This window comes from Giraffa tippelskirchi, chromosome 7 (assembly GCF_054371585.1).
Source record: "Giraffa tippelskirchi isolate mGirTip1 chromosome 7, T2T-mGirTip1v1.2.pri, whole genome shotgun sequence".
In the NCBI taxonomy this organism is placed as follows: Eukaryota; Metazoa; Chordata; class Mammalia; order Artiodactyla; family Giraffidae; genus Giraffa; species Giraffa tippelskirchi.
Genome location: NC_137281.1, coordinates 8,098,941 through 8,124,796, shown reverse-complemented (window position 1 = coordinate 8,124,796; position 25,856 = coordinate 8,098,941). Strand labels below are relative to the sequence as shown.

The 25,856-nt window shown below is 43.3% G+C and overlaps 1 protein-coding gene across 3 annotated transcripts in view; it reads left to right on the top strand.

Annotated features, from left to right (window-relative positions):
• Positions 1-541: 541 nt before the first annotated feature.
• Positions 542-25,856, top strand: part of ZNF114 (zinc finger protein 114) — a 53,591-nt gene continuing 28,276 nt past the window's right edge. Inside the window, exons 1-3 of one of the 3 annotated variants that reach the window (XM_081515411.1) lie at positions 542-604; positions 20,603-20,705; positions 24,568-24,694. In XM_081515411.1, coding sequence (XP_081371537.1) covers positions 561-604; positions 20,603-20,705; positions 24,568-24,694 — 274 coding nt within the window. In that variant the 5' untranslated portion in view covers positions 542-560. Of the gene's footprint in view, positions 605-19,372; positions 19,598-20,231; positions 20,488-20,602; positions 20,706-24,567; positions 24,695-25,856 lie in introns of those variants that run through there. The other 2 variants (XM_081515409.1, XM_081515410.1) reach the window with 2 other exon arrangements.

The window sequence follows — 25,856 nt, the reverse complement described above, 5'->3', positions numbered from 1 at the left end:
CCAAGTTAAATATTTTTCAATGGTGTTGTTGGGAATTAATAAGTAAAAATACTGCCCTTTGCCAAGAAACCATTTGGTTTTTTGTTTGCTTTTTTAGGAAGACAGCAATCTTTTTCTAATATTTATTTATTTTTGGCTGTGCTAGGTCTTTGTTGCTGTGTGGGGACTTTCTCTAGTTGCGCCGTGAGGGCTTCTCATTGCAGCTGCTTCTCTTGTGGGGAGCGCACTCTAGGACACGTGGGCTCAGTAGCTGCAGCTTTCTGGCTCCAGGGCACAGGTTCAACGGTTGTGGCGCACAGGCTTAGTTGTCCCGAGGCCTGTGGATTCTTCTGGAACCAGGGATCAAACCCGTGTCTCCCGCGTTGGCAGGCAGGTAGATTCCTATCCACTGGACCACCAGGGAAGTCCAAGAAACCATTTGTTTAGTACAGCATACTTTGAAACCTTCAGAGTTAAATTTAGAATTTATTGACTTTAGGTGTTATTTCCAGGTAAGCGGAACCAGACACAATATAATGGGAACCAAAGTTCTGGGGTTGCATGTGGGGTGAGATTTGCTGATGCACATCATGGAACCAAGACACAGAACGGAATTCCATCTAAGGTAATGTTTGAAAAGACTCAGATACAGCTTAAAAAAAAAAAAAAACTTTATAGAATAAATGAGGAGAATTTAACCTAAAAATGTTACAGCAGATGGTGTTATTAGTTCCAGATAGTTAGTAGCTACTACCCTTAGCGGGTAATGACTGGAAAGGGGCATGCCAAGGTTTCTGGGAGCATCAGTGTTTGCTGTTTCTTGATCTGGGTGCTGGTTACATCGGCTGTGTCTATTTTGGAAATTCATAGCGGCGCATAATCGTTGGCATGCTAGTTTCACTACAAAAATTAAGAAAAAAATTAGTAGGTACATGAAGAAGAAGATGCCAGATGCTTGGTTGAGTTTGGTAGATCAAGGCCAAAGAAAAAATATCACATTGTGATGATCAAAGAGGTAAGAACTATAATGGGGACAAGTCACAGAAAGGGCGTGGAGACCTATTAAGGAGGAATAACACTTGTGCTAAATGAGGGTAACAATTCCACGGGGATATAACACAGCTGGTGGAGAAGAGCCCATCATTTAAAAATGGAAGACAACTTCCTAACTTGAAGCTCATCGGACACGCATGGCCAAACCACATCTTGGGTAGAAGTGTTAGTGGAAGGAGGGTCTGGAGACCCTCCCTCCTGTGGGCCTCGGTTCTTGGTAAGGACGCAAAGAATCTAAGGTCTTACCCCTAGCAAGAAAGTTTACTAACTGTAAGGAAAGAAAGAACAGGTGGCAAAGAGTCAGACAGGACTGAGCGACTGAGCCCACACAAATAAAGAAAGAGAGAACACTTCAAGAAGGAGGTAGGCCATGCAAAGAGAGGCAAATAGCCCTGGAGGGCTGGGTTACCCACGGTTTAAGGCAGGATCATTTGCATAATCCGAGGAGGGGGGGTGTCGCTGATTGACAGCCTTGATTGACAATTGCAGGTTATGTACCAAGATGCTCTACCTTGCATGTCCTTCCCATAATTCAGTCTGTTACAATTAGATGTATGTATTCAGTATTCATGGAATATTTATGAGTAGTCAGCGAGTCCAATGGCCGCCAAGGTTGCTTAAGTACAGAATGGTGTGAAGTGTGCGCATGTGCTAGAGTAGGGAAGGTCCACTAGTCGCCAGGTGGGTTGTTTTTTTTTTACTGGCCCCTGACTTTTTTGAGAACTGGTGGGAACATATTAGGGGCTGCTGCTGCTGCTGCTAAGTCGCTTCAGTCGTATCCGACTCCGTGCAACCTCATAGACGGCAGCCCACCAGGTTCCTTTGTCCCTGGGATTCTCCAGGCAACAATACTGGAGTGGGTTGCCATTTCCTTCTCCAATATTAGGGGCAGGGCTGGTAAATTGCTTGGTGGGATTAGGCGGATATCAGGCCGCTTCTCGGTTGCTCTCAGCTAACTTCCTGGCTATCAGAAGCAGCAATGAAAAACACACCTATTTTAAACTACATAGAGAATTTAAACCCTATGAGACTTTCTCTAAGGATGAAGCACAAATTTTAAAGCTCATGGAGAAAACAAAATCTCTTCAGAGGAAAAGCACCCATCAACGTGGTGCTTGATATCTTGTCGGCACCAGGGGCAGCTGGAAATAGAATATAAGTGACCAACTGAATGAAAAGGGTTCAGCCGAAGAATCTGACGTCTGGACGATGTAGAATCCATCAGCCATGGTGAAAAGTCATTATGCAAAAATTTAAATTACCGTTTCACTTACATGATATCTCTGGGTACTGAAATGGAACAGTGAATTAAATAGAAGACCTCAAGATTGCAGAATATGAAAATGATAAACAGATGCTGAGGAAATAGTTCACCAAATTACATCTATTAAAAGCAAATACAGTGTAGTAGTCCGCAAAGGGTCTTGTTTCCTAAAGAAAAGTTATAGAAAATGAAGGAACACATTTCATTAAAATTCTCATAAGAGATTGGATTGAAATATGATACACACACAATAACATAAGTGGAGTTATTATTATGTATAAATATATGCAGATGCAGACGTTGAAAAGCAAACACTGGCATTTAACTACGCAAAGGACTAAAATTCCTATCCTTCTCAGTTTTCCTAACCTGCTGTCTTTTTAAAGCTCTGTCATACAGCTTTATACTTTTTCTATACTATAAATATTCTATATATGGCCTATGTTACTCATCAACATATGCCCAACCTCTACAATAGTGCTGGGAAAAAGTAAACCATGCAATTATTTGTTTATTGAATATATAAATGACTTTTCCCAAAGCAACACTGTTGAATAGAAATTAACTCAATCACCATGTAATTTTAAATTTCCAAGCAGCCACATTTCAGAAAACAGCAAAACCAAGCAGATAAAGTTAGTTTCAATGACATATTTACAATACCTTTAATTTATACATAATTAGTATAATTTAACTAAGGAATCAATATGAAAATTATTAATTTCACATTTCATTCTTCTTCATTGGAAGATTTCAAATGCGAGGATATTGCTAAGTTTCCACCTCAGTGGGAATTATACTAGCTCCAAATTAAGTGCTCAACAGTCCATGCTGGAGAGTGCTCTGTTGTGGAAAGAAGATGGAAGCATCAGATCATCCACTAAATGTTCTGTGAGAAAAGGTAATTGTCATCCGTGAAAGGAAGGAAGTCAGTTTGGAAATCTTATTTTTCATCAGCACAAAAGGGCACAGGGATGGGTAGCAGGAGGAAATTATCCCAGTAATTCTCTCCATTCCCGGGTTTTTCTTGGGTAAATAAAGCAAGTAGAAGGCAATAAAGTTGTTTAAGCAATAAAAGAAAACAAAGCAACCTACCAGCAAAAGAATAGTGTGGGTGGCTTTGATTTCAGGAGATGACTGGGGAGAGAGGCTGAGGCTGTGAATATGCTGAGCTCTATGGCGGTGTTTGTAGAGGAGGGTCACCGTGTAGATGCTGGACCACATCATGAGGATCACAAAGAGGAGATCTCGAATCACCATGGCATTCAAAAATGCCATTGAATGGTGGTGTTCCAAATGGTTGGTTTGACAGTATTCTGCATAATACCCAAGACCAGCAGTTGTGAAATTGTTCCTTGCCCTTACAGTTTCAATGATGTGGATATAGATGAGCAAGTTGATGACCCAGAAGAAAAGGAAAGAGGGGTAAATGCACATAGAGAGTTTAGATCTAAGCCACGCCCACTTAGAATTAAGAGAATCGATGGTGATAGCTTGGAACACACTCAGGAAAGCGGTAGTACAGATGGAAAGACCCCGGGTAACTCTATATATGTACAAAGTTGCCTTACAACCAGCATCATCCAGAAAATATCTTTCTCCAAAGGATGGCATGACATCTGGTATCAACTTGAACAAGATAGTCAAAACATTGACCAAGGTCAGGTGTATGAATATGACATCAATGGGCTTTTTCAGGCAAGACTGAGTTAAGAAAGTGTCTATATATAGTGTGAAGAGCACCAAGTTCCCCATGAGCCCAATACAAATCAGAGCTATGAAGAGAAACACCAAGATTGAATCACTTGAAAACATTATCTTCATATTGTTTTATATGTTTTCCTTCGATTAGTCAGGTTTCAAAGAAAGCAAAATAAATTCTATTTTGAAATTATAGAAAGTAGAGCCTCTTGAAGAATATGGTATCTGATGGTTCAGTATAAGGAAAGGGAGTTGGTAGTTTCAACTCTTCAGTGTTTCAGGCCAAGATATGTCATTTCCAGGGATTAAATTCCAGGGTTTCTTAAAAGTCTGAGAGTACAGAACTAGGTTTATAAAGAGAGTAGGATTCAAATGACTATTTCAAATGTGGGGAGGAAGGAAGAAAGAATGACACTAGCAAAGAAGTAGCAAATTAATCCTACAAAGAAATAAATGGAATCAACACAAGCAAAAGCAGAAATTAATTGATCGCAAACCATATGGAAAGTAAAAACATATAGAAAAGTTAGATCCTTCAGAAGAGTCATAAAATCAACAAACCTATGGGGGACTGTAACATTTCCCTTAGGGAAAGCACAAATGATGTCAAGATTAAATTTTTTTAAAGAGAGTGCTGGAGAAGTTGTCAATATTAGAAAATAACACAACACCGTGATTATGCCAATATGTTTGGAAATTTAAGAAATTTGTGGGCAACTTTCTAGAAGACCTAACTTACCAAACAAAGATACTGGAATAATAGAAAAGCATAAATATGCAATCCTCCTCATTATAAAATTGAACAGTAGCAATAATTGTTCCAGATGAATTCTCAAACATCTCAGTGTTGACGCACGCCAAACACATCAGATACAAATCGTATCGGCGAACCACTGCTAAGGACAGAAGGGAGAACATTCCATTAATCACATTATGAGGTTGGCATAAACTTGGTAGCAACATTGAACAAAGATAATGTGAAAAGCACAATTACAGAACTATTTCAAGAACCAAAGGAAATAGAAATCTACACAAAATAACTGGAGAGTTGTGTCCACTCTATGTAAAAAGAATCAAGCATTTGACCAAATAATTATCTCAAACATGGAAATTAAGTTTAACATCAGAAACCTTATCTGCATTATTATCCATACTACTAAAGGCACAAGACATGTAGGATGACTTTAATATATGCATCAGATCATGTAATAAAATTCAACCTATAGTTATGATAAAGATATTTAATTATATAGAAAGAAAAAGGTATATTTTTACCTTGACGATAATAGCTACAACGTCTACAGTGTCATAGTAAGTGTTTAATATTGAAAGCTTTTCCAGTGAGATTGGCTATAAGTAAAATTATCTACTATCACCATTTCTATATTTCATGGTGATTTTATGACTCTTTCCTGGACTTTATACTAAAGAAAGTAAAATGTATAATAATAGGAAAGAAAGTGACACTATCTAATCTTTGACAGATTATATAAACTTTAGGAAAACAACAAAATCATTGGCCTATTTATTAGACTCTTAAAGAGTGATTTTCAAGGTTACTGAAAGGAAGAGAGGGTAAAGATCATTTGGATTTCTATATGCCAATGTAAAAAGAAATTTAAAATACATTTGAAAAAATGATACCATTTAAATATAAAAACTTGTTCAATCTAAGACTACAATAACAACATGTAAAACCTCTTTAAAAAAATGCTATAATTAGTCTGTGAATAAAGCATTTTGAAAACAAGGTATGATAATTTGAGATTAAGTATATTATCTATGATAATAGAACGATGCCATGTAAAAAAGTGAGATTAACAGGTGATTAAAAAAGAAATAAAATGCATACTATATATTAAATAGCTAAACAACAAGGTTCTACTTCATAGTACAGGGAACTTCATTCAATATCTTGTAATAAGTTGTAATGGAAAAGAACTTGATAAAGAATAAATATATGTATGTCAATATATATATATACACACACAATTGTATAGCTGTCACTCTTCCATACAGCTGAAGCATGGTAAATCAACTACACTTCAATTAAAATTTTTAATTACAAAAAACAAAAAAAGAAGTAAAGTGATACTGAATCAAATTGTATCAAGTGTATATGAAAAGCAAATAAAGTGTAGAGAATAAAAAGAATGAAAACATAAGTAAGGTGAGGCATAGCCAATACATGGAATGTATGGAGTTTTTAAATCATCATGAATAATAAACTGCAAAGTCAAAATACAATGAAGAAATCTGATACAGTTTTTACATGAAGCATAACCGAGACAATGAAATAAGAGTGGAAAGCGATGAGATACCAAAAAACAAAAGAATAAAGAAAAGTAAAACCAGTATATACGGAAGAGAAACAGGGACAATAATTAAGGAAGAAGGTGAAGTATAATTTCTGTCAAACAGAAAATTAACAGGAAATTAAATCTGAAACAAAAAGTAAGGAAGCTTCCGATGGGAGATGGGAATACTGGAAAGGTCTCCATACCGCAGTCTCTTTCTTGAGGCTGAGAGTCTCAGATCCTTAAGGAAAGCAGTCAGATTCCCCAGGAAGGTGGAAGCATCTTGGACAGGCTGGGTCTGACCCGCAGAGACTGTATATGAGGGACCAGATGGCGGGGCTTCTCCTCCCAGCGGGTCCCCTTGTCACCTGCTGTCTCCAGCACCTTGTTTGTTGGGGTCATCCTGATGCGCCCAGAGGGGCAGCAAATTGCTCTCTCGGATGCAAAATTATTCTCCTGGTAAACTTATTAGGTTTACTGACAAGGGGGCAAAGGCACAATCTGGGGACATACTTTTCCCAGGTTGATCTACATCATTAAGTAAACAAAAAAAGTAAACTTCAGAATCTAGACAAGTGATCCAAGTTAGTTTCCACTCCGCTGACGGAAATTCCCCTAGGACCTGATAAAAGGTGACCTCCGGAGCAGCTCCTCAGAGGACACGTTCACTTTTCTTCCTGAGTCCATTGTGCATGATGTTTCAGCTCCCTTACATTCTATAAAGTGCAAGCATAATGCAGTGCAGTGAGTTTTATCGTAATCCAACTAACACAGGCATCGCTCAAGATTCTAACATACAGAGTGTGCTGTGGACTCTCTTTTTTTTCTTTCTTTTCTCCTTGGCCACCTCTCAGGGTATGCAGGATCTTAGTTCCCGATCAGGGATTGAACCCATGCCCCCTGCAGAAGGGCAGAGTCTTAACCATAGGACTGCCAAGGAGGTCTCTCTAGTGCTCATTTTAAAACCACAGAATAAGATTTAAATGATCCCCAAAGTTTTACTGTTCAATATTTCACTCATAATATGTGAGATATTGTTGTTGTTGTTCAGTCGCTGAGTCATTTCGGACTCTTTGTGACCCCATGGACTGCAGCAGGGCCAGGCTTCCCTGTCCTTCACCATCTCCTGGAGTTTGCTCAAACTTATGTCCATTGAGTTGGTGATGCCATCCAACCATCTCATCCTCTGTCATCCCCTTCTCCTCCTGCCTTCAATCTTTCCCAGCATCAGAGTCTTTTCCCTTTTTTTGTACGTAAAATATAAAAATGGGAAAAGAATGCATACACACGTACAACACAGCTTAACAAATAAAAAATTAGCAATAACTCTGAAGATTTGTGTATGCTTCTATAAATCATCATAGTCTTCTCTTCCCCCCAGGGTTAACCACTGTGGGTTGGTTTTTATTTCCAGCTTTATTGGGGTATAATTGAAAAATAAAATTGTAATATATTTAAAGTGTATGATATGATGGTTTGATAATCATATACATTGTGACATGATTCCCACAATCAAGTTAATTAACATATTGATCACCTCACATAGCTTCTTTCTTTTTTTCCTTTATTTTTGGTGAGAACACAAGATCTCCTCCTTCAGCAGATTCAAGTATACAATACAAAATTATCAACTATAGTCACCATTCCATACTATAGATCCTCAGCCCTAGGGCTCATCATTTTATGTCTTGTTTAACATCCCTTTGCTTTTCCTTACAGATTTAAAACCTGCATGTGTTTTGTGAAAATACTACTTCGTTTCACTTTCTGTTGGTGGTCTTAATTCTGGTAGCTCAGACGATAAAGAATCTGCCTGCGATGCAGAAGACCAGGGTTTGATCCCTGGGTCGGGAAGATCCCCTGGAGGAGGAAATGGCAATCCACTTCTTGCCTGGAGAATTTCACGGACAGAGGAGCCTGGCAGGCTACAGTCCATGGGATCACAAAGAGTAGGACACAACTGATTGACTAACACACACATTGTTATTGAATTTGGATTCCTTTTTAACCTCAAAGATATATTTGTGGAAGTATAGAAGTTTAGATTGGTAGCTGAAGTTAATGCATTTTTCCTGTTGCTCCATATTCCAATTTATTACTATAGCATCATTTTTCATTCATTCTCAAGTTGATAGATATTGGGCTCTTTTGACTTCTTTCTGTGGCCCAGAGTGCCACAATTTCTATGGGCCAAAACACACAATAAGTCTCTTACTGTGTCCTGGGACAGAGGTAGTTTCGTTTGTTTTTTATAATTTATTAAAATGTGTCACAAAGTGTCAGGCATGACTGAGAGGCTAACACTTACTTACTTACTTACTTAAAACATGAGAAGACTCTGGTGCTAAGGTATATGTATATTTAATTTGACTCTTTGGCTTAAAATTAGTTTCCAAAGTAAACATTTACATAACAAATAATTCTACCCATACTTAAATATTTTTTGTGCTTTGGATACTTTCCAGTACTAAATATTGGAGACGCCAATATTTGGCAATACGATCCCTTGTAAGTAGAAACTGAACATTTTTTCCTTGGGTGCACTGTCCACTAGGTTCATGGACAAGCTCACTGCAAAACCTTCCTCATAAATTTTGCTCATTTTCACCAGGAGTTTTGTAAATTTTTTATGTTCAACAGTCTGTTTTTTTTGTATTTTTAAAACTCATCTGCTATTTATATCTAGTTCATGGATTCTTTTTTATCCAATTCCTATTCTTAATATTAGCAAACTCAAAGTTATCCATCTAACTGAATGAGTTATGCTTTCTGCCTTGTTTTTTAAAAATTAAGATGTGTTCTTTTTTGTGGGCAAAATTATAAAGATCTGCCTTCAAATTTTAAAGTTTGCTTCTATCTCAAGTTAGAATACACAAATTCTCCTTCTTCCTCTGCCGTGTCTGCACCTGCATCATAATCAGGATCAACTGCCCTAAACAGTTGTAGATGGCACCCCCCCCTCTGTCATTTTGGTGTCATTAGGAGCATAAACGCTAGTGGTAAAAAACCTGCCTGCCAATGCAGGAGATGAAAAAGACTCAGGTTCGATCCCTGGGTTGGGAAGATCCCCCAGAGGGCAGCATGGCAACCCACTCCAGTATTCTTGCCTGGAGAATCCCATGGACAGAGGAGCCTAGCAGCCCACAGTCCATGGGGACCACAGAGTTGGACATGACTTAAACAATTCGGCATGGCAGAACAGGAGCACAAAACAGATAGGAGAGAATACGTCTCCAATTTAGGGGAAATTGACTAGCCATTACCACTGGGTGCACGGAATGCTATGCTGTCTTGGAACCAGCAGATTCAGTGAGGGTGCCCTTGTTATCTCCATATTCAATGATAGAGTTCTAACTAAAGTGTCTACATTTCATTTACTGAGAAAGAAAAGCCAAGACCTGAAAGCATATGCCAGCCAAGTCAGCCCTTCCTTTGAAAGAATATAATAGTATTTGTTTATATAGTATCTGTCATTTGCCATGATCTAATTACACTACAATCCCACCATGAGGAAGGCTGGGAAAAGTCAGTTTTCTCAGCCTGGCATGTTGCTAAAAACAATGAACCGCCTCCAAAATCTCAGAATTCGAACAGTAAGGCAAAAGGAGAAGATGGATGTTGAGTAAATACCAACAGGCAGAGTCTTGGTTTTCTGGAGGCTATTGAAGATCCAGTTATACATAGACATTGTGATTGCTTCTGTGTAATAATGTGAGCTGCCATGGGCAACAAGAATGATTCATAAATTCATGTGCCAATGTCACCAGATGGGATTTGGTAGCAAAAATATTGATAGTCATTTCTTTCTTGCAAAGATGCCCAAGGTGGAAACGAGGTATTGGAAGCGCAACTCAAAAAGATCATCAGTGAATGGATGTAAGTGATATAACTGTGGAAGTATGAGTTCATGACCCAGAGTGGAAAAGTCAATGGCTTCCGGTGAGGTCATTTCAGTATTTCAAAGTCTTAAACTTATCATTTGTCATTGCTTTGCCAAGCTTAAAGCTGATTACATCATGGCTTCTGCTTGACCACAGGATGACTGGAGTTTTCTGAGGTACAGCTTACTTGTTTTTCTTTTTCTCCTTCTCTTTATTCTTCTTTTTTCCTTTAGAAGCTTTCTTCTGATTTATGCTTCTCATGTGCATCATCCACCATCACATCAGAGCCCTCCACCCCCAACCTCACAGCTCTTGTTCAGAGTCACATGGATATTTTTCTGTTGACTCCAGAGTTTTTTTCCAGATTCTAGGCTTTGATTGCAAACCATGATACAAAACGAAGTAAGCAGATGTAAGCTTTTATATATAAAATGGATAGCAACAAAGTCCTACTGGAGAGCATGAAAACTATATTCAATATCCTATGATAAACCAAAATGGAGACTATTTTTAAAAAGAAAATATATATGTGTAACTGAATCACTTTGCTGTACAACAGAAATTAACACAGCATTGTAAATCAGCTATACATCAATAGAAAATTGACAAAATGACCCTAGAAGATCATTTCCAAAACATAAAAATTAGACATATTTCTCTGTAACTTAGAGCCACCTGCACTTAAAATAAGAAACATCTTCATGAGATCAGTTGCCCAGTAATATGTGGCCTTATATCTTGAATGGCACCCCTTTTCACATCCAGAACCATGAAGATTTTATTTCTTTAGTATTTCAACAAGGATACCTTTTGTTCATTTTTTAAAACCAATTTTGTCCCCACTACTTTGAGAAACACTCTTTCCCCTCTTAGAAATAATTGATGTTTCTTTGGTACCATGAAATTATGTGTCTTTAAGAGCACTGGTCAGATTTTCGCTGCTGTTTTTATTTAACTATGAACTCCTCAGGTCAGGAAGAGCCCCCTGGAGAAGGAAATGACAACCCACTCCAGTATTCTTGCCTGGGAGATCCCATGGACAGAGGAGCCTGGTGGCTACAGTCCATGGGGTCACAAAGAGTTGGACACCACTTAGCAACTAAACAACATACATGATAGTCCAGTTCTGGGAACCCTGCCTCCCCTATAATGAACTTTATGCTAAAATACCTTTCTTTAGCTCACAGGAAACCTCCTGAGCAAGCCGGTGAAACAGGCTGCAGAAAGGAAGAAATTAACACATCCCAGGTCCAGGACTTCACCCCCTTCCCTTCCAGTATAAAAGAAGCCTAAATTCTAACTCAGAGAAGATGGTTCTTTGGAACGCTAGTCTACCATCTTCTTGGTCTGCTGGATTTCTGAATAAAGTCACTATTTCTTGCCCCAACATCTCACCTCTCCCATTTATTGACTTGTACAGAGATAGGACAGGCTTAGATGAGGTAACATGATGACAAGGCAACCTGATCTGTGTTACATGCTATCAAAAGGTATGCTTCAATGGACACACTTGTAGCAATTAAGGCAGATGACTGAAGACCAATTCATTTAAAAGGAAACATAAGTAGATCACTTGACCAAACTAAAGAAAGAACACAGGGATGGCTAGCTACATTCTTTATGTTGATTTTCCAAACACTGAAAGTTGAGGAGGAGAACTGAAAATATCACTGTTCTTAACATCTCCTTTGTGAATTGGTATGCATGGTTCACTTAAGGATTCAATAACAAAACAGGACCCATTTCTAAAATGCTGCTTTCAAGTTCACAGCTGCCAACCCACAGACTGTGTGCAAAGGTCCCTGTTCCTCCACCTCCTCACCCATCCTTCTTATCACTTGACCTTTTGATAATAGCCATCCTCAGAGGTGTGAGCTGACAGCTCATTTGGCTTTGATTGGCATTTTCCTGATGGTTAGTGATGTTGGGCACCTTTTCTTGTTCCTGTTGTATGTGTCTGTCTTCTTTGGAAAGATGTCTATTGAGGCCCTCTGCCTATTTTTTAATTGGGTTATTTGTTTATTTGTAAGATGACTTATAAGCAGATAAGTACAAACCAGTCATACTATGCCACATCAACACACAAGTCAGGTAGTTAGGCTTCCTGCCAACCAACAACAAATTCACAGATGCTGAAGAAAAGTGAGGAGTAACTTACATCGGGAAGAATGTTCAACTTTTGACTCCTGAATTAGGCATGATTTGTGTTGCCCAAGATTCAGAACACATGGAAATGGAAGAGAAAATGTTGGCGATTGGAGAGGTAACTGCTTAAATATGTGGTCCTGTCTACTATGGGTATGCGCACACGTGTGTGTGTGTGTGTGTGTGTGTGTGTGTGTGTGTGTGTGTGTGTATGGTGCTGGGTATAGAATTCAATAACCTCAGATATGCGGATGACACCACCCTTATGGCAGAAAGTGAAGAAGAACTAAAGAGCCTCTTGATGAAGGTGAAGGAGGAGAGTGAAAAAGTTGGCTTAAAGCTCAACGTTCAGAAAACTAAGATCATGGCATCTGGTCCCATCATCCATGGGAAATAGATGGGGAAACAGTGGAAACAGTGTCAGACTTTACTTTTTTGGGCTCCAGAATCACTGCTGATGGTGACTGCAGCCATGAAATTAAAAGACGCTTACTACTTGGAAGGAAGGTTATGGCCAACCTAGATAGCATGTTTAAAAGCAGAGACATTACTTTGCCAACAAAAGTCCGTCTAGTCAAGACTATGGTTTTTCCAGTGGTCATGTATGGATGTGAGAGTTGGACGGTGAAGAAAGCTGAGCGCCGCAGAATTGATGCTTTTGAACTGTGGTGTTGGAGAAGACTCTTGAGAGTTTCTTGGACTGCAAGGAGATCCAATCAATCCATCCTAAAAGAGATCAATCCTGGGTGTTCATTGGAAGGTCTGATGTTGAAGCTGAAGCTCCAATACTTTGGCCACCTCATGCGAAGGGTTGACTCATTGGAAAAGACCCTAATGCTGGGTAGGATTGGGGGCGGGAGGAGAAGGGGACGACAGAGGATAAGATGGTTGGATGGCATCACTGACTCGATGAACATGGGTTTGGGTAGACTCCGGGAGTTGGTGATGGACAGAGAGGCCTGGCGTGCTGCAATTCATGGGGTCGCAGAGAGTCAGACACGACTGAGCGACTGAACTGAACTGATAGAATTCAGAGTTTTAGCTTGACTTGCTTCTATGGCAAAAATCAAAGCACGAGACTTATTTCTGAACTCGTCACAGTAAGTGGTGGTAGAGCGAGTTTCAACTCTAAGCCATTAACCCCCAATCTGTCTTCGTACACATGATTAAGTGTAGGATTGTGCTTGATTTCCTGATTCTTGTTGGTGCACTAAAAATGTTGTTGTTGTTTAGTTGCTAAATCGTGTACGACTCTTTATGACCCCTTGAACTGCAGCACACCAGGCTTCCCTGTCCTTCACCATCTCCCAGAGCTTGCTCAAACTCACGTCCATTGAGTCAGTGATGTCATCCAGCCATCTCTTCCTCTGCCTCCCTCTTCTCATCCTGTCTTCAGTCTTTCCCAGCATCAGGATCCTTTCCAATGAGTCGGCTTTTTGCAGCAGTATTGGCCAAAGTATTGGAGCTTCAGCTTCAGCCTCAGCCCTTCCAATGAATATTCAGAGTTGATTTCCTTTGGGATTGACTGGTTTGATCTCCTTGCAGTCCAAGGGACTCTCAAGAGTCTTCTCCAGCACCACAAAACAATGGTGCAACAATAATTGAGGGGAAGGGGGAGAAGGAATCTTTTGAGAAATCTTGTTGGATGTACCCAGAATAGTCCCAACCAAGAACAAGACTTTGGGACTTATACTCACTGGCTTACATCACCCCTTGATCAAGGACTACCAAGAGTTTAATTCCTTTCCACTGTCAGGTTTGTATGGAAAAATGGCCACATGGGCTCCTGCAGGCAAGAGCCTTTCTCATATTAAAATGATTTCCATACACTGAATACGCCTTTCTCATATTAAAATTCTTTCCATACATTGAATACACACACACAACTTGTAAATTATTTTTGTTCTGCTGCAATTACAGCAAAATGCTTGGTGCCTCTAAATGCCTGCAGATTTATGGCGTGAAAATCTCTGTTTAAAAAGCTGCTTTCTCACTTTTGGGTCATGGGCAGTGAAAAACAGGCTCAGATTGAATATTCACACATGTTTATCTTTAAAAAGGACATTCTATACTTACGGTCATGCATGCATGCTAAGTTGCTTCAGTCGTATCCCGACTCTTTGCAATCCTATGGACGGTAGCCTGACAGACTCCTCTGTTCATGGAGTTCTCCCAACAATACTGTAGTGGGTTGCCATGCCCTTCTCCATTACTTACGGTCAATTCACCCTTTTCTTGAATGATTAAAACAGATATACATTGTATGTCTAATAGGCCATAAATAGGATGATCTAATAGATCTAATAGACCATAAACAGGATTAGTGTCCAATTCAAACTAAATTACCTCTAAGTGTGAGGCGAGTGTGGAGAAAAAGAGAATATGAGCTAGGCAGTTAGGCAAAGAAAAGGGAAATTTATTAGAGGGAAAAGAGAGGGTAACTGGCCCTTAAGGAGAACCAGCGTCCTCCCTTTCTGATGGGGTCTTTCTTATACCCTGCAAATGAAAAATTCTCTGAAGGGATGGTTAATTTTTAGCCTGTAGCTGAGTCCTGCAGTCACATAGCCAGAGGTCTGCAATCCGGTGGTCCAGGCACCAGCGGAAAAACAGAATGTCCTTTGGGCAGTTTGGTCAGTCTCAAGGGTAACTGTGATTTTATTCTTTGTTTGCGAGGTCAGCATCATGAGCCATTTCTACCATGAGCTCCCATGGAGGCCTTATCATTCCAGCCTTTTTGATTTAGGATAAGGGCCGAAGGTCAATCTTCCCTAACTGCTTTCTGCAGGACAGGGGCATTGTGGGGGCCTGGGTGGGGAGGAGATGAGAAAAGCCTGGAATGCAGGTCAAGAGGATTTGGGTAGGGTCGAAGTTTTTGATAATTTGAGCGAGTTAGAAGCAGCTCATGGATAGTTCGGTTGGTGAAGGCTTGTAAGCGATCCTGAAGAAATTTTGAAAAAGACGCATTAAAAATGGGCCAAAAGTTAGAATAAGGGTAGGGAGAATGAGAAGGCCTAGAAAAGGTGGGATCCAGGGCATGCAATTTCAATTCCTCCGTCAGTTTTCCCATGAATTACTGAGATGTGGACGTGTTCTCGAGGCCCTGTTTGTCACATTTCTTGCTGGTTCCTTTACAGCACCCAGTTTGTTGGTGTAGAAGCAGCAGACTTCCTCCAAAAATAGACACAGACCTCCTTTTTCTGCTGTGAGGAGATCTAACCCTCTTCTGTTTGGAGGTCCATGTATGCCAGGGGATCTAACTGGTTTTGGATAGTGATAAGGCTAGTAGCTATTTCTTCTAGGCTCTCATTGAGGTCTTTAGAAAGGCTTTGGTAGTAATTTAAAGAGGTTGTGAGCCCTGCGGTCTCTGTCCCAATCCCAGCCACTATTCCTAAACTGATCAATAGAGGAATGAATTGAATTGCCCATCTGGGTTGGTTATGAGTTAGTGGGATAGGGAAGGTCTGATTGTTAGCAGCAATAGAAATATCTGGGGCCAGATATACCAGGGTGCATGTTCCTGTCAGTGGGAAGACATAAATAGGTGGTGGTTCCACTTAAGAAAAATATTCCAGGAGTAAGAAGACAACAGCTGAAATCAATAGCAAATAGGAGTCTTTCTGGGAACTGGTTAGTAGTCTCTGAGACAGACAGTGAACTTGGCCGGTGTAGCCCCTACAAGAGGAGTATTTACACCATAGGCAGAAAGGATCCTCCCTGAGAAAGTAAGAGAACGTCCTGCAGTTCCTGAGACATGATAGACAGATCGGCCTCAAGGGAAGGAGAGATGTGAAGTGTGATTACAGAGGTGCAATGGTATAGTTCCTAGTTGAGGGGTAAGAATTGTTTATAGAGTTTTGTCTGGAAACAGAAAGGAGCCTGTTGTAGACAAATGTCAGAGGTGGTGGGTGTTAAGGAGCAATAACCAGGCTAGATCAGAAGGTGGGCTTGGATAGTAATAGAAGCTCTGAATTTTGAAAGAAGGTCTTTCCCGGGAATAGGCATGGGGCATTTTGGGAGTATGGGAAAATGGGGTATCTTGAAGTGTGCCAGGTAGGCCTTGGCTATTCATGGCATAGATATTAAACCATCAACCCCCATAACAGAAACCTGGAACATCTTGGTTTTTCCAGAGTAGACAGGCATGGCAGAGTAAGTGGCCCCTGAGTCGAGGAGAAAAGAGATCGGCTTACCTGCCGCTGTGAGAGTTACCCTGGGCTCCTTAGGGATGATGAGAGTCAGGGTCTGGAGCCCTGGGCACCTTCAGTCTTCAGCAGCTGAAGGAGGAGGAGGCTGGGCAGAGCTGATCAGGGGACTCCTGCTTGGAACCAGGAGGGGATGTCTGGATCCTGAGAGGGGAATTTGGGCAGTCGACCTTCCAATGTCCCTTTATTCCACAGCTGGGACACAGACCTGGAAGGGGCTTCGGCTTTAGGCATGAGTGGGCCCAGTGGCCTTCTTTTGCCACATTTGAAGTAAGTCCCAGGTGGCTTCCTGTCTTTGTTGGTTGATGGAGGTTTGGGCCAGTTAGGGCAGCGGCTAAAAGGTGGTATTTGGCCTGATCTCACTGCGCCTTCTCTAGCTTTGCCTGTCCTTCCCGCTTATTGCAAATCTTAAAGGCTAAATTTAAAAGGTCTCATTGAGGGGTTTGAATGCCTTCTGCCTTGCTTAGTTTCTTTTGGATGTCTGGGGACGACTGGGAGATAAAATGGGTGTGAAGGACAATGGTGTCCTCTGTTGAAGCGGGGTCTAATCTTGTATATTTTTGTAGGGCTTCTGTTAACCTGGCTAGAAACTGTTCCCTGGTTTTCATCTAGTCCTTGAGTTATCAGCCAGAGCTTATCAAAGTTGACAGCTTTATGTCCTGCCTTTTGAAGGCCCACAATGAGATGAGCAGCCATGTGATTCCGGGCTGCTCGTGCAGGCCTCCCGTTCTGATGCTCCCAGCTGGGATCATCTCGGGGGACAACCGTGGCCCCTACGGGGTTAGCGTCGTCTGCCCTGTGAATCTCATCGGCATGCTCCGAGAGGCTTGCCATACTCGGTCCTTCTCTTCTGGGAGAAGAGTGGAGGAAACGATGATGTAAATATGCCAGGTTAAGTAGTAAGACTGGGTAAGATACTTGAATTCTTTTAGATAACTATCCAGGTCTGAAGAGAAGGAGCCAAGCAGCTTTTCGATTTGAGATAGATGGGTGAGGGGGAATGGGACGTGAAACCGAACACTGCCTTCTGCTCCAGCTGCTTTCCGTAAAGGGAGGAGCGGAGCGGGGGAAGGAGCGGGGTCCTGCTGCGAAGTTTCCTGTTTCAAAGTTGTTCGGGACCCGCAATGGGGAGGATCTAGGGAGGTCTGGAAAGAGCCCTGGCCTGGGGGTAGGGGGTGGGGCTGAGATCTCTGAGCTCGCCTCGGCAAAGGCAGGGGAGGGGGGCTGGGAGCCGCGGAGGTGGCCTGAGGTTGAGAAGGAGGGAGGGAGGAGGGGGCGTTAGGTTGGAGGTTGTGAAACTGATCTGGAGCAGCTGCAAGGGGACTGGGAGCGCTAGGGGGTGGGCTGTGGTCGGAAGGGTCGAAAGAAGAAGAAAAGTCTGAACAGGGATCGGGAGACCTTGGATTAGGAGGATGTGGCCCAGAGTGGGCTAAGGGTATTTGAGAAGTAGAACAGGATTCACAGCGGGAGGGTCGAGAGCGAAGAGCATAGAAAGCCTGGACTTGAGGGATTTCTAACCACTTGCCCTTGCGGCGGCAGAAGTTATCGAAGTCCGGTAGAGTATTACAATCGGGAGTTCTGTTTTCTGGCCATTGGGACCTATTATCAAGTCTGTATTGCGGCCAGACAGAAGAGTAAATAAGTCTTTTTGGTCTTATCTTCCCTTGGAAGCCCAAGGCTTTTAGGTTTCGGAGAAGGCATCCTAGAAGAGTAGATTTTGAGGGCTGGTATTGAGAATTTCGCATTGCAGCCGAACAGGAAGGGTAGACAAGGGCGCGGGAAATCGAGGAGAAAGGTCCAAGAGAAAAGGTGTCCCCGTCCACAGGACTTTCTCAAAGAGTAATATAAAAGTTTGCTTTGAAATGGGCGTCCCCTATTTCAAAGTCCGAAGGGGCACAAGGCCGAGGGCCCGACGGCCGTGGTGATCCTCCCGCCTAGAGGAGGATGGGATTTCACTCATCCTTGTAACCGATGGATAAAACGTGGGCCAGTGTGTGTGTGTGTGTGTGTGTGTGTGGATGTCAGTGCAGCAAGGCAAGTGGAGAGGCTCATCTCAGTTTCTCGGCAAGGTCCAACGGAGGGGACCACCGCAGGCGGGCTCCCGAGAGGAGCCCACCCAGCCTCGGTGGATCTTCCCTCCCGGGTTTCGACACCGGAATGTAAGGTGAGTGCAGAGAAAAAGAGAGCCAGCCGGGCAGTCAGGCAAGGAAAGGGACACTTATTAGAGGGAAGTGAGAGGGTGACTGGCCCTTAAGGGTAAGGGTGACTGACCAGCGTCCTCCCTTTCTGACGGGGTCCTTCTTATACCCCGCCAATGAAAAATTCTCTGAAAGGACGGTTAATTTTTAGCCTGTAGCTGAGTCCTGCGGTCACATAGCCCGAGGTCTGCAATCCAGCGGTCTCGTAGCCTTGAGCAGGTAGGCGCCAGCGGGAAAACAGAATGTTGTTTGGGCAATTTGGTCAGTCAAGGGTCACTGTGATTTTATTGTTTGCGAGGTCAACATCTTGAGCCGTTTCAACGAGGAGCCCCCATGGAGACCCTATCAATAAGCCAAAATGACTTCCCCATACTGAAGGAGGAAAGGAGCAGGTTGCCCTGACTAAACCGACTCTATTTTAAAGGGAAGGAAAGTCCATCTTGCACCCTCAGCAAACTTTGGACTACATATCTGGTAACCATGGAGATAACATACCAACACCTAGCAAGCCTCCCCAAGGGATAAACACCAGATCAGGCTGACCTCATATCTAGACACCCCCCCCCAGAGCCAAAAAGAATGCAATAATCCACTATGTCATCAATCACTATTGTAGTTCTAATAATGCCTGTTGATGTGGGCTACATTGCTTGACTAGATGACCTTTAGAATATGAATCATGACTATAAGCTGTTTGTATCTCTTTCTAACATTTTCCAGAGCAGACTTGAGAAATTTGGGGATGTGGGCTTTGGCATGTACACTTTGGGTATAAAAGGTTGTCACAAAGATCGGTCAGAGTCCTTGACTAAGGAGGGAACTCTGCCTGGGACCCGCCGGTGAAATAAATCGCACTCCACTATCCACGCTGTCCTGAGTGAGTTTTGCTTCCCAGGGCGTTTGACTATAACAATACCTCATGATGTCAACGTTTCTTCCATTACTTGTAAAGACTACTTCATCTTGGGGTTTCCCTGGTTATTTAGTAGTTAGGACTTTAAGCTTCCAATGTAGGGGACATGGATTCAACCCTGGTCAGGGAACTAAGATCCTGCAAGCCTGAGAGGTGCAGCCAAAACCAAACCAAAACAAAACAAAAAATTCACCTTTGTCATAAGCAGGTGGATTTCCAATCATAGCAAACCATCATCCAACAGGGAAGTAGGTCCTAAAAAGATGGGGGGGAAGTAGGAAACGGGGCTCAAGAGGGAAACTGAGGACCCTCCATTTGGTTTGGCCCTTTTACAGCACAGATTCGTTTGGTCCTTTTTAAAATTGTTATTTATTTTGGCCACTTGGTGGTGGAACATCTCAGTTCCCCGACCAGGGATCAAACTCGCGGTGCCTGCAGTGGAAGCGGCGAGTCTTAGCCCCTGGATCGCCAGGACAGTCCCTCCATCAAGCAGAGATTTTAAAACCCTCCCTTTCCTAGGCAAGTGTCTGTCCTCTCCGGGGGGCACAGGGCGGCGCCGCGGGCTTCCAAGCCCGGGAATTTCCTAGCGGGCGGGGGGACGGGGTAGGTGGGGAGGGGGCGGGGACAGGCGGAGCCAGAGGCTGGGAGACCGGACGGACCGCAGCAGGTCCGGCTGCCTCCGGGGTCTGGCGGGAAGGTTCTGCCGGAAAAGCAAATCTGCTGAGGGTGGGGTCAGTTCCTGGGAGGATTCCCCCGGAGCAGGCAAGAGTGCAGGTCTGGGTATTCCCTTCCGGCTTGCCTCTACCTCCATTCTCCCACACCGTTCACGGTGAGGTGTGGGGATCAGGAAGTAGGTACGAAATGCCCGGGAGGATAAGAACTTGGTCTTGATCCTTCCTGTGGGGGGGAGGGGGGCTCCTTATTTTTATGTATTTATTAATGTCAGTATTCTTTTTTTTTTGTTTACAGTTCCATTCCTCCCATCAGCCACCCTGCAAACCTCTGGGACTGGAATGAGCGATTGCCGCCCAGCAGTCTAGAGCCGTCTAGGAGCCGGTTGCTGAGGGAAATGGTAATTTTCCCGGGTTGGGACAAGGATCCACTCCCAGGGCGGGGCCGGGTCGCCTTCCGGGGAGTTGGGAGCAGCCGCCTGCAAAAAGCCGGATTCTTTCCGGCTCGGGAGGAAAGGGGAAGCCACGAGGAGCCCTAAGTGCGCCCTTCACGTTGCCCCAGAGAGAAGGGGTCTCCCATCCCTGGGCTGCTACCGTGCAGGAAGCCCCTGTCGGTCCCCGGGCGCCTACTGCGCTTGCTCACTCTGTTATTTGAATCCACAAATGTGTCGGGGTGGGGGAGGGGGTCCTGTTGTGCTGAGGGCGAGCCGCAAAATTCTAGGGTCAGACTGAGACGGTGCGCACCGGGTTCACTGCTCCTGGAGACAGGGCTTCAGGGTTTGAGCTGGGTCCGATTGGCGCATTCTTTTTTGCATGGGTGCTGTGACCATCCTTCAGTTCAGTTCAGTCGCTTAGTCCTGTCCGACTCTTTGGGACCCCATGGACTGCTGCACGCCAGGCCTCCCTGTCCATCACCAACTCCCGGAGTTTACTCAAACTCATGTCCATTGAGTCGGTAATGCCATCCAACCATCTCATCCTCTGTCTTCCCTTTCTCCTCCTGCCCTCAATCTTTCCCAGCATCAGGGTCTTTTCCAATGAGTCAGTTCTTTGCATCAAGTGACCAAAGTATTGGAGTTTCAGCTTCAGCATCAGTCCTTCCATTGAATATTCAGGACTGATTTCCTTTAAGATGGACTGGTTGGATCTCCTTGCAGTCCAAGGGACTCTCAAGAGCCTTCTCCAACACCACAGTTGAAAAGCATCAATTCTTCAGCACTCAGCTTTCTTTATAGTCCAACTCTCACATCCATACATGACTACTGGGAAAACCATAGCCTTGACTAGACGGACCTTTGTTGGCAAAGCAATGTCTCTGCTTTTTAATATGCTGTCTAGGTTGGTCATAACTTTTCTTCCAAGGAGCAAGTGTCTTTTAACTTCATGGCTGCAATCACCATCTGCAGTGATTTTGGAGCCCCCCCAAATTAAGTCTGTCACTGTTTCCACTGTTTCCCCATCTATTTGCCATGAAGTGATGGGACCAGATGTCATGATCTTAGTTTTCTGAATGCTGAGTTTTAAGCCAACTTTTTCACTCTCCTCTTTCACTTTCATCAAGAGGCTCTTTAGTTCTTCTTCATTTTCTGCCATATGGGTGGCATCATCTGCATATCTGAGGTTATTGATATTTCTCCTGGCAATCTTGAGTCCAGCTTGTGCTTCATCCAGCTCAGCGTTTCTCTTGATGTACTCTTCATATAAGTTAAATAAGCAGGGTGACAATATACAGTACTCCTTTTCCTATTTGGAACCAGTCTGTTGTTCCATGTCCAGTTCTAACTGTTGCTTCCTGACCTGCATACAGATTTCTCAGGAGGCAGGTCAGGTCGTCTGGTATTCCCATCACTTGAAAAATTTTCCTCAGTTTGTTGTGATCCACACAGTCAAAGACTTTGGCATAGTCAATGAATCAGAAGTAGATGTTTTTCTGGAATTCTCTTGCTTTTTCAATGATCCAACAGATTTTGGCAATTTGATCTCTGTTTCCTCTGCCTTTTCTAAACCACCTTTAACATCTGGAAGTTCTCGGTTCACGTACTGTTGAAGCCTGGCTTGGAAAATTTTGAGCATTACTTTGCTAGCGTGTGAGATGAGTGCGACGGTGTGGTAGTTTGAGCATTCTTTGGCATTGCCTTTCTTTGAGATTGGAATGAAAACTGACCTTTTCCAGTCCTGTGGCCACTGCTGTGGTTTCCAAATTTGCTGGCATATTGAGTGCAGCACTTTCACAGCATCATCTTTTAGGATTTGAAATAGCTCAACTGGAATTCCATCACCTCCACCAGCTTTGTTCGTAGTGATGCTTTGTAAGGCCCACTTGACTTCACATTCCAGGATGTCTGGCTCTAGGTGAGTGATCACACCATCATGGTTATCTGGGTCATTAAGATCTTTTTTGTATAGTTCTTCTGTGTATTCTTGCCACCTCTTCTTAGTATCTTCTTAGGTCCATACCATTTCTGTCCTTTATTGTGCCCATCTTTGCATGAAATGTTCCCTTGGTATTTCTAATTTTCTTGAGGAGATCTCTAGTCTTTCCCATTCTATTGTTTTCCTCTGTTTCTTTGCACTGATCATTGAGGAAGGCTTTCTTATCTCTCCTTGCTATTCTTTGGAACTCTGCATTCAGATTCATATCTTTCCTTTTCTCCTTTGCCTTTTGCTTCTCTTTTTTTCTCAGCTATTTGTAAGGCCTCCTCAGACAACCATTTTGCCTTTTTGCATTTCTTTTTCTTGGGGATGGTCTTGGTCACAGCCTCCTATACAATGTTACAAACCTCTGTCCATAGTTCAGCTACCAGGGAAGCCCTGATTTTTTTTTTTTTTTTTTTTTAGATTTCACATATAAGTGATAACAAAGGTATATGTCTTTCTCTGACTGACTAATTTCACTTAGTATAATACCCTCCAGGTCCATCGATGTTGTTGCAAATGGCAACTTTTCGTTCTTTTTATGGCTGAGTAATATTCCAGTCTTTTGCTGTTATAAATAACCTTCCATTTAAATAATTATGTGCATATACCATTTGGGATTTTGGCCAGGGTATTCTTGGAGTATAATCTCATGAATGCAAATGCTGGATCAAGGGATACCTACATAAAAAATTTTGGTAAATTGTGCCTAATGTGCCTTCAAATTAGAGGGGGGCAAATTTATAAATGGCCTTCCTAGGTGGCTCAGTGGTAAAGAACCCACCTGCCAATGCAGGAGACATGGGTTCAATCCCTGTGTCGGAAAGATCCCCTGGAGGAGGAAATGGCAACCCACTCCACTATTCTTGCCTGGGAAATCCTATGGACAGAGGAGCCTGGTGGGCTACAGCCCATGGGGTCACAAAAGAGTCGGACACGACTGAGCGACTAAACCACCAGCAGCACCCAAATCTATAGACAACTTCTGCCGGCCTCTCCTTGGCCTGTAGACGTATCACTCCAGTCTGTACATCCCCCGTGGCTGAATGACGTGTGTCTTCCCCTTGTGCGTCTGTGTCCAGATTTCTCCTTCTTGTGAAGACAGCCAGTCAGTGGATTAGCATGCACCCTACTCTCGTGTGATCTCACCCTAACTCGTTTCCATCTTCAAAGGCCCTCTTTCCAAATCTAGTTTGTTTCACAAGTCTGGGGGTGGGGTGGGGTGGGGGAGGAGTTGGATCTTAATATACCCTAGGGCAGGGACTGATGCTGAAGCTGAAACTCCAATACTTTGGCCACCTGATGCGAAGAACTGACTCATTTGAAAAGACGTTGATTCTGGGAAAGACTGAAGGCGGGAGGAGAAGGGGAAGACAGAGGATGAGATGGTTGGATGGCATCACTGACTCAGTGGACATGACTTTGAGTAAACTCCGGGAGTTGGTGATGGACACGGAAGCCTGGCGTGCTGCAGTCCATGGGGTCACAAAGAGTCAGACACGAATGAGCAACTGAACTGAACTGAAGTGAGGGTGGGGACTCCCTAATGGGTCCTGATGTGAATAGCTGACTCATTGGAAAAGTCCCTGATGCTGGGAAAGATTAAGGGCAGAAGGAGAAGGGAGGTCAAAGGATGAGATCACTGGATGGCATCACTGGTGCAAGGGACATGAACTTGGGCCAACTCCAAGAAATGGTGAAGGACAGGGAAGCCTGGTGTGCTGCAGTCCATGGGGTGGCAAAGGGTCAGGCATGACTGGATGGCTGAATAACAACAACGGGGAGGGAACAGGATTCAACTTGATGACAGTCCATACCCCACTGAGCCAAAATGGGTGTGTTGTTCAGGACTCGGTGACCTTCGAAGATGTGGCTGTGAACTTCACCCGGGAGGAGTGGGCCCTGCTGGACCCTGCACAGAGGCAACTCTACAGAGATGTGATCCTGGAGACCTGCGGCCACCTGGCCTGTGTGGGTAAGGAGTCCCCTTCTTCCCGCACTTGGTGACTGATGGGGCTCGTGTGAGTCAGGCCCCTCCTGTGTTCCAGAGACTCAACCACTGCCCCCAGATGGCAGAATTAGTTTCCCCCATGACCCTGGAAATCTATCCTTTGCTTTCCTTTTTTTTAAAAAGAATATTTATTTATTTGGCTACGAGAGGTCTTAGTTGCGGCACGCAAGAACTTCATTGCATCATGCCAGATCTTTCTTTGGTTGCAGCGCACGGACTCTCGATTTGTAGTGTGGGCTTCGGGAGTTGTGGTTCCCAGGCTTGGTTGCTCCCCAGCATGTAGGATCTTAGTTCCTGGGGATCTAAGGGGACACCAGGGATCAAATCTGTGTCTCCTGCATTGCAAGGCAGATTCTTAACCAGTGGATCACCAGAGAAGTCCCCGGAGTGATTTCTTAATGAGTATGAGGTTTCCTTGGGCGGGGGTTGGGCAGGGGGAATGTCCTGAAACTAGATGGAGGTGATGGTTGTAAACATGGTACCAAATGCCAGAGCTGTACACTTCGGTTAATTTTATGCTGTGTAAATTTCATCTCCGTTTTTTGTTGTTTTTTTAATTCATTTCATCTAAGAGGAAAGCTGAAGCTCATGAATGTATGAGCTTCTTTGGGTATATAGAGAGTGTCGTGGGGTTCATCCATCTTCTCAGATGTTCCTTTTTACCCTCCAGAGAAAGACCTGTCGCCCTCTGCCTTATTCCAGGCTGATAAAAACAAAATACCATACACCGGGTAGCCCAGACAACAGTTGTTTATTTCTCACATTCTGGAGTCTGAGACGTCCAAGATCAAGATGCCGGCAGATTCAGTTCCTGGGAGGGCCCTCTTCCTGGCTTGCAGACAGCCACCTTCTCACATGGCAAAGAGGGAGAGAACCCTGGTGTCTCCTCCTCTTCTTTTGAGAACAGTAACCCCATCTTTGGGTCCCATCCCACCCTCATGAACTCATCTAAACCTAATTACCTCATGAGGTTCCCACTTGCAAATAGCATCCTGTTGTGGGACTGCGGTTTCAACATGGATTTGTGGTGGTTATTGTTTAGTCCCTAAGTTGTGTCCAACTTTTTGTGACCCCATGGACTGTAGCCTGCCAGACTCCTCTGTCCGTGGGATTTCCCTGGCAAGAA